General features: G+C 39.3%; 1 protein-coding gene across 1 annotated transcript; it reads left to right on the forward strand.

The window, feature by feature from the left end:
* Positions 1–402: 402 nt before the first annotated feature.
* LOC135593404 (heavy metal-associated isoprenylated plant protein 37-like) lies at positions 403–2674 on the forward strand. Its single transcript, XM_065083394.1, has 3 exons — positions 403–604; positions 723–798; positions 1467–2674. The coding sequence occupies exons 1-3, from the start codon at positions 566–568 to the stop codon at positions 2507–2509; spliced, it is 1158 nt and encodes a 385-aa protein (XP_064939466.1). The 5' UTR covers positions 403–565; the 3' UTR covers positions 2510–2674.
* Positions 2675–9387: the final 6713 nt, after the last annotated feature.

Consider the following 9387-nt stretch of genomic DNA (forward strand, 5'->3'; position numbering starts at 1 on the left):
ACACGCGCACACACATCCTTCTTTCTCATCTTCAACTATTTGTGGGGGATGGGGACAAGTGACGGAAGCAAGAAAGGCAGAGGCTACGCGTAGAAGTAGGGGGGCAGGAGTGGGGCATCATTAGCTACTTTTGTCAGGCCGCTGTTACTCAATTATTTTTTTAATTTCTTTTTTTTTTCTTTCTTTCTTCCAAGAAGAAACATGGTGAGTTATTTTTCCTGCATGTTAATTATCACCTGGATCTCAGTGTCAAATCACATCACCGCTTCTCCATCACTCTCACTCTGCTTCCTTGTAACCCTTGTTCTGGCCGTTGGATGGCTTTTCGGGGCCTGAATGTTGTGGCAGGCAGGCTCCTCTCCCTGGTATAATATATAATGAGGTATATGATGAGGTGGTGCTGCACAGAGCAAGTGTGTTTGATGAGAGGATGCTGAGGGAAGGGAAAGAACATACCTGAGGAGAAGCCAAGAAGGTTGTAGAAGTAGTAGCAGCAGCTCCTCCACATCCTCTCTGTCTCTGTCTCACTGCTCAAAGACTGTTTTAGCAGCATCGGCAGTGGAAGATGAACAAAGTTGAGGAATTTAAGCTGCTCAAAATCCAGGTATCATCGTTTCTTCTTTCTCTTTCTTGTGCCTGCCTTGGGAAGGGAAAAGGAAGATGTGAGGCCAGCTGAGAAAGTTTCTTTCTTTCGTTGGTTGGTTGGGTGGTTGCTGTTGCAGACGGTGATCCTCAAAGTACACATACATTGTGATGGATGTAAGCAGGAGGTGAAGAAACTTCTTCAGAAAATTGAAGGTGATTCTTCTTATCTGATGTGATTCCCTGAAAATTTGTGGTAATGATGCAAGTTATTTCTTGTTAAACCTGAGAAGAACATGGAAGAGGCAATAAAGATTTGGTGTCTCCTATGTTGATCAAAACCTTATTTGATAACTTTTGCTGGATGTTACCTTAAATTGACATCACTCCTGCAGAAAAGCATGCTGTGTTCATGCTGATAATGGAGACAGCGACTTTGGTTTGGTGCTGCTTCTTATTTTTGCCCTTTCTATGACAAAATTCTCTCTCTCTCTCTCTCTCTCTCTCTCTCTCTCTCTCTCTCTCTCTCCCCTCAGGAAAATCTGCATCCATGGATGCAATTTTGCTACTGGTTTCCATCGTTTTCTGGGGCACTGTGCTGTCTGCAAAAATAATTTGCTAGGAAGAATATGCTGCTTGGAGTTGTTGATCAACAGATACATACTATTCCTCTGAGACTTGGTTTTATTTTTTGCTCCATGTCTGGTTTCTTCCTGTGAAATTTTGTAGTGATATCTGAAAACTACGAAGATATTTGTTATGTCTTGATTGTCTTTCCAAGCAATGGTGACTTCATTCTTAGATCCGTTCAATCTTGGTCATTTGGAAGCAACAGGAATAGCTTGTATAAGGTGTGTGCTTACTCCATTTACCTCTTGAATCAGGAGTTTACACAGTCAACATAGATGCAGAGCATCAGAAGGTCACAGTCTCAGGGGATGTGGACTCCAACACCCTGATCAAGAAGCTGGCAAGATCAGGAAGGCATGCAGAGCTGTGGCCTCAAAAGTCCAACAGCCAGAGCAACAAGCCCGGCCATCAGCATCAAGGAAAAGAGGGGAACAAGAACAACAAAGGCCAAAGCAACCAAAGCAACCAAGCCCTTCTCCAGGGCCTTAAAGCATTCAAGAACCAGCACAACAGCATCGAGTCCTTCAGCTCCGATGACGATGAATTCGACGATGGTTTTGATGATGAGGAAGAAGATGATGAGCTGCGTTTTTTTGGTGATAAAATGAAGCAGCTTAATCTATTAAAGCAGTCAAACAACGCAGCAGCTAATGCCAAGAAAAATGGCAAACCTGGTGGGAATGGTAACAACAGTGGAGGAGGGAAGAAGGGTGGAGCTAATCCTAATCAAGCTACTGGATTGAAGGGATCAAATGCTGCACCTCACAACAAGGTGGGCAATGGAGCTCCTCTCTTGGGTGGTGGTGCAGTGGAGGGTAAATTGGGCAATGGACTGCTGGGTGTGGCAGGTCTCCAAGGACTTGGTGGGGGTAATGGGATGGCGTTGCATCAAGCTCAGCAGCAGCCAGGGACCAACTTCTCTGCAGGTTTCCCTGCGAATGGTAATGGTAATGGTGGTGGATTTGGGGTGAACCATCGTCAATCACCGCCTCTGATGATGCCCTTACAGGACCAGGGGTATCTGAACCAGCCACCTTCCATGATGATGAACCTGAGAGGGCTCAACACCACCACCAACAACAACAATAACATCAACATGCTAATGAATGAGAGCAGGTACATGCAGCCCCAAGTGATGTACAACAGGTCACCTCAGATCCCTCCCTACACTGGCTACTACTACTATCCCTACCCCTACTACCAAAGCCCTTATCTCAGCTACCACTCAACGGAGACCGGTGGCCATGGCCATCCTTGCAGTGATGAGAACACCGCCAGTATGTGTGCTGTAATGTAAGAGAGCTTGGCTCCAATATGCATGTAGTGTGTGTCCTGTCCATTTGCTTCTCTGTTGGTAGACGAAAAAGGCTGGTCTGAATGGCTTAAATGTTGGAGCTGCTTGGCACTGATAGCAGCCCAGTATATTTACTTCATGCAGTTATTATCCCATCCTGTCCTATCACCTGTTTGTGTTAGTTTATGGGGTTTCGAGTTTGTGCCCAAGCAACGCGATTTTGAAATTGAATGAATGTCATGAGAGAAGGGGGAGGGTCAAACTTGGGTTTACAGGCAGACATTGTCCCATGCTTTTAGTACAAGGGTTCTGATGACAGGAGAGAGCAGATATCAACAGCCCATGTGACAGAGTGTTACTCATCCGAGCAAATGATAATTAATATAAGTGGACAAATGTAATGAATACTGATGGAGATGGCATATATAATTAGTTGAAGCACATACCTCCTTAATGTAGTTAAGCTAGTAGAAGAATGAATAATTCTCCACGCTGCAGCTTTTGGGAATGCTAGCAAAGCATGCTTACCATGCATCAGTGGTGGTGGCACTATTATGACAAAGCAGAGACTGTCATCCTTCTCCGCTAACATGGCTCAAAGTCTGTAACGAGGAACATGAAATTGTTTTAGAAGGCAAAGTGTGACATAAAAAATCATTGAAGGAAGAGAAGTCATGGAAATGTACTTTACACAAAGATGACGAATGCTTACGCTTTCCTCAGTCAACAAGTTTCACAGGGAAAGAAAGGTTGCCAAACTTGAGCCCTTGTGAGAAAAGGCACCCAGGGAGGAAGGGACGCGCGGACCACAAAGCAGCAGACATGTGAGCCGCTCACAATTTGGGCTTCCTTGTGGGAAAGGGAGCTCAGCGAGAGGAAAGACATGATGGAGACATGGAGGCCAAAAGGAGGAGCAGGCCATGCAAGGGGTAGGCTAACTCAGGGGAAAAGGGTGCAAGTCCAAAGCACTACCAACCACAAAACCTCTTTGCGTGCTCCTCAGCTTTTGGTACAAGTGATATGATAGAAAGTGCAACAACTTTGGATCCCTTTGATGTCGATCTCCAAGGCTACCTGTTATCATGTTTGAGTTGGAAACAAGGAGAAAAAGAACAAAATACACAACATGCATTTTTGTGTTGTGTTCTGCATCCTAAACCAAGGATACATCAGAAACAGAAATGGGAGCCAAGACAACTTGCAGTTGAGTATAATGTATTTTATTTATCTCGTTAGATCGTTATTTACTACGAGTGGGCGAAACGAGATAATGTAGAAAAATAATTTAGCAGGCTCCGAAAGAAATTCCTGAATGGTCCTATGAGATGTTACAAGTATGATACATATTTTTCTTTGGTTTAAGTTCTTATATTAAAGACTTTGTAAACGTGGGACTGTTTATGAGAGTTTTTCATCTCACGAATGTACCTACGTGAAAGGAAAATAGAGGATGAATGCTAACTCTACAGCATCCTTTCTCTTTCACTTTCCATCTTTATTATTATTATTATTATTATTATTTTTTGCTGGTGTTGGTTACGTTTTCAACGTACATGCATATACCAAGGAACAATTCAATTATATCTCGGGATAATTTCTAAAGCCTGCACGAAAGATGAAAAATATATGTTAGGACGTCATTATTTCGATTCCTCACTTTAATGATCAATTAAAAGCTCTAATTGGAACAAGAAATTGAAACTCCCTCCCTTTGGCTTCAAAGCAATGGTGTGTCCACAAATCTGTTCGACCAGTGCGCACTGTACACCATGGAGCATGGCACCTGGAGCACGCGGTGGCCACTCCTTTATTGGCCTCCGTACACAGCATTGTAAAGGTATCATCAACCTTTTGTCACCTTCATCAGCAAAGAATGCGGACTCTCCATTCCAGGAAGAGAACAGTGGCAATGTAGTTGGTCTCTTCGATGAGCTGCCACTTAAGAGTCGTCTTGGCATCACCAACATTATGTTGAGCTCAGAAGAACAAAACAATTCTCAATTCATCATCTGAATGCTAAATGAGTTGTATTATCTGCCACAACAAAGAAGAAGATAGTTTTTCTTTTCTTTTTTTTTTCTCAATAAGCAAAAAAAATGTTTTATTAATTCAAAATACGAGTACAATCATCACCTCTATCGTCAGAGGTAAGCAGATCAGATAATTCATCGGGAAACATTTCCCTCAAAAAAAAAAATCATTCATTCCTTTTTTTGTCTAACCAAGTTCCCTAGCCAATTGGCTGTAGGATTCTCTTTTCTCAAAAAGTGCGAATCTAACTTTCTCAAAAAGAATCAGCAAATTAAGAATACAATAAATAATATTTCATAAGACTCATAAAGGATCAGTTCTGTCGTTAATAAGTTGTATAAGTTGTTGTACTCCTTCCTTACTAGCGGATTCACAGCCAAAACCTCATATAACTAATCTCCAATATATAAATCTGCAACATGCACATAACGGAAAATAATTATTGTCTCTTAAAATAAAACCCACTCCTCCTAAAGCCATTGTATTTCCGAATCCGTCAATGTTCAACTTACGCCATCCTCAAGCTATAAAGGACCAATGGATGATAAGAGTTAAAGACAGCTATTACCCTTAAAAAAATGTGTTAGTCACATAATCTCACACAAAGGTAATTACAGTACAAACAATCTTATTATAACTTAAGTCTATAGGTAGAGAACTTGACATTAATTTTAACTTTCCATAAAAGTTATAAAATAGTAGCCACAAAAGCTTTCGATATCATGTTGTTATATTCAGACAAATTATTGTTGGGCCCAACCCATGAGCTTGGACAATTAGGCCTATTTAACTTAAATCACTAATTGAGAACAACAAACAAGAAAAAGGATCCAGTGCAGCGTACAAAGAAACGAGGAAAGAGAAATAGAAAGAAATATTAGGTTTCTGAGTTTTCTGTTTGACGATCGGTGGCCAAACGTTGTCAGTTTCGGCCCAAATTTTATGTGGAGAATCCTTGCAGCAAACTCTACAATCCTAACGGTGTTGATCTACAGTTTACCTTCTCTAAGGTACTTTCTTGTGATATCTACTCTATGAGACCTAGAATTCTCTTTTGAGGAGATTCATCCTATATGATAATATGCTAGAGCCAAGATCTATATTCTTGATGTTATTCTGATCCTCTAGTTATTCCAGAGAAGACCTACTGTAAACCTGTTATCATTATTATTGATAATGGAAGTTTGAGGTGGACTACGGTCCCGTGGTTTTTCCACATTGGGTTTTCCATGTTAAAAGATTTGGTCTCATTGTGTGATTGATTTTTTGCTCTATTGTTTATGCTGTGCTGGTTGATATTTTCATTTGGATATCAAGTTGATATTTTGATAAGGAACCCATTTTGATACACAAAGAGGGAAAAGAATATTTCGCTTTAATAGGTTTTTTCCCAACAAATGGTATCAGAGCAACAGGTTATTTGGTGCTAGTTCTTTTGTGTGATTAAAGTGGAGCAGTCAGATGGTATGATTAAATTGAACTCATCAAATTATTCTACTTAGAGGCGTTTGATAGAAGATTTGCTCTATTGCAAAGATTTGTATAAGCCTATCAAGGTTAAAGATAAACCTTCTACTATGGACGATGAAGAATGAGAAGTTCAACAGAGAAAAGCTATTGCCTATATTATAAGATGGTTAGATATAAACTTGCATGAGTATATTTCAGATGAAATCAGAGCTGATGTTGTTTGGCAAAGGTTAGAAAATCTCTTTGCGAAGAAGACAGTAGGAAATAGAATTTCTCTCCTTAGAAGGCTTGTAAATTTGAAGTATAAAGATGGTGGTAACATTGTTGAGCACATAAGCCTATTTCAGAGTCTTGCAAACAAGTTGGTTGCTATGAAAATGAATATAGATGATGAGATGCAAGGATTACTACTTCTCAGCTCTTTACCAAAAAGTTGGAAAACATATGTGGTGACAATTTGTAACTCCATGCCAGAGGGGACTCTAACTATAGATATAGTTAAAGATAGTTTGCTAAATGAAGATGCCAGAAGGAAAGAACATGGTGAATCTTCTTCTGGGACATTTGTTACTGAAAAACAAGAAAGACGTGGAAGAAGTCATAGCAGAAATCCACATGGATATAGAGGAAGATCTAAGTCTAAAAGAGATATCAAATGTTTTCATTATAACAGGTCAGGTCACATGAAGAAAGAGTGTAGGTTTTGGAAACGAGAATAGAATGAAATAAAGAAAAATGAGAAAGAGACTAATACAATTGCTATTGAAGGTAATATCACTATTGTCTGTGATGAAGGTTGTGTTAGTCTTGTAGCTCAGGACAGTAATTGGGTAATTGACTCTAGTGCTTCATTTCATGTTACTTCTCATAGTGATTTCTTTAGATCTTACATTGTTGGTGATTTTGGTAATGTCAGAATGGGAAACAGTGGTACATCTAAGATTGTGGGTATTGGAGATATTTGCTTAGAGACCAATATTGAGAGCAAATTGATACTCAAAGATGTAAGGTATGTTCCAGATATTCGTCTTAACTTGATATCTATAGGAAGACTTGATGATGAGGGCTTTACACACTATTTTGGTGAAATCAAATGGAAACTCACTAAAGGTTCTCTGATTGTGGCAAGACGAAAGAAACTTAACTCTTTTTATGTCATGGAAGCCAAGCTACACAAAGGAGAGATTAATGCAATTCGAAAAGGTGAAAGTATAGATCTTTGGCATAAGAAACTTGGACATATCAGCGAGAAGGGACTTCAAACTCTTGCTAGAAAGCAGTTCTTACCAGAGTTGCAAGGTACATCTCTTAAATCTTGTGATCATTGCTTAGTTGGAAAAACACATAGAGTTGCATTTCAGACATATCCATCATCTAGAAGATCAGATGTTATTGATTTAGTTCATACTGATGTTTGTACTATACAAACTAGAACTCTTGGAAGTGCTCTTTATTTTGTTACTTTTATTGATGACCATTCTAGAAAAGTGTAGGCTTTTGCTTTGAAATCTAAAGACCAAGTACTTGATATTTTCAAGGAGTTTCATGTCAATGTTGAAAGAGAAACTGGCAGAAAACTAAAGTGTATTCGATCAGATAATGGTGGCGAGTATAGGGGTCATTTTGAGAATTATTGCAGGTTCCATGGTATCAGGCTTGAGAAAACAGTTCCTAAAACTCCTCAACAGAACGGTGTGGCAGAAAGGATGAATAGAACCATTGAAGAAAGAATTAGGTGTATGCTTTCCCATGCTAGGTTATCAAAGTCATTTTAGGGGGAGGCTATGAGAACTATAATTGATCTGATAAATCTTTCTCCATTAGTTCCTTTGAAAGATGATGTTCCAGAGAGAGTATGGAGAGGAAAAGATATATCTTATAATCACTTAAGAGTCTTTGGGTGTAAAGCATTTGTTCATATTCACAAAGATGAGAGGTTCGAGCTTGATAGTAAAGCAAAAGCATGTATCTTCTTGGGATATGGTCATGAAGAGTTTGGGTACAGATTATGGGATCCAGTGAACAAGAAGATTATTAGAAGCAGAGATGTTGTGTTTCTTGAAGACCAATTGTTTGATGATGGTGATAATATTGAGAAGCCAGAAACCTCTATTTATATTCCTTAGAGTTTGGGTCCAGTTCCTTCACTTGTAGTTCATGATGATCATGGGGGAGATGAACAAGAAGATTGTGGTGAGAATACCAGTGATGATACACCTACAGTTGATGATGCTGAACCAATTGAACAAGCACCTCCACCACTAGTTGAGATTCCATTGAGAAGATCCACTAGAGAGCGACAACTATCTACCAGATATCCTCCACATGAGTATGTTATGCTTACTGATGGGGGAGAGGCAGAAACTTACCAAGAAGCTATTCTATATGAGAATAAGAATGAGTGAGTTAAAGCCATACAAGAAGATATGAGATCCTTGCTTGAGAACCACACATATAACTTGGTAAAGTTGCCTAAAGAGAAGAAAGCTCTCAAGAATAAGTGGGTCTACAAATTGAAGATTGAAAACAATAGCTCACAACAAAGATACAAGACATGACTAGTTGTGAAAGGATTTAGTCATAAGAAATGTATTGACTTTGAAGAAATATTTTCTCTAGTTGTGAAAATGTCCTCTATCTGAGTTGTTCTTGGTTTAGCTGCCCACTTGAATTTAGAAGTTGAGCAACTTGATGTAAAAACAGTATTTCTTCATGGTGACTTAGAAGAAGAAATTTACATGGAGCAACCAGAAGGTTTCAAAGTCAAGGGAAAAGAAAATATGGTGTGTAAGCTTAGGAAAAGCTTATATGGACTCAAACAGGCACCTAGACAGTGGTATAAGAAGTTTGATTCCTTTATGATGAGCCAAGGGTATGATAGAACCACATCTGATTATTGTGTATTTATGAAGAAATTTTCGGATGATGATTTTATTATTTTACTGCTATATGTTGATGATATGCTGATTGTTGGCCATGATGTTGAAAAAATTGGAAAGCTTAAAAGAGAGCTAAGTAAGTCTTTTGCCATGAAAGACTTGGGATCGGTGAAACAAATACTTGGCATGAAGATTCTTCGTGATCGGAAGAAAAAGAAGATTTGGCTATCTTAGGAGACTTACATTGAAAAGGTTCTTGAAAGATTCAACATGAGTAAAGCCAAAGCAGTTTGTTCTCCACTTGTAGGTCATTTCAAGTTTAGTTCGAAACAATATCCTACAAGTGAGAAAGAAAAAGAAGAAATGTCCAGAGTGCCTTACTCATCTGTAGTAGGCAGTTTGATGTATGCTATGGTTTGTACTAGGTCAGATATAGCTCATGCAGTTGGAGTTGTCAGCCGATTTCTCTCTAATCCTGGAAAGGAACATTGAGCAGCAGTG

The sequence above is a fragment of the Musa acuminata genome, chromosome BXJ1-9 (assembly GCF_036884655.1).
Source record: "Musa acuminata AAA Group cultivar baxijiao chromosome BXJ1-9, Cavendish_Baxijiao_AAA, whole genome shotgun sequence".
Classification (NCBI taxonomy): domain Eukaryota; kingdom Viridiplantae; phylum Streptophyta; class Magnoliopsida; order Zingiberales; family Musaceae; genus Musa; species Musa acuminata.

Coding starts and splice junctions, on each gene's coding strand:
- LOC135593404 (XM_065083394.1), top strand. CDS start 566: ATGAACAAAGTTGAGGAATTTAAGCTGCTCAAAATCCAG. Junction 605..722: donor TTAAGCTGCTCAAAATCCAG/GTATCATCGTTT, acceptor TTGCTGTTGCAG/ACGGTGATCCTCAAAGTACA. Junction 799..1,466: donor ACTTCTTCAGAAAATTGAAG/GTGATTCTTCTT, acceptor CTCTTGAATCAG/GAGTTTACACAGTCAACATA.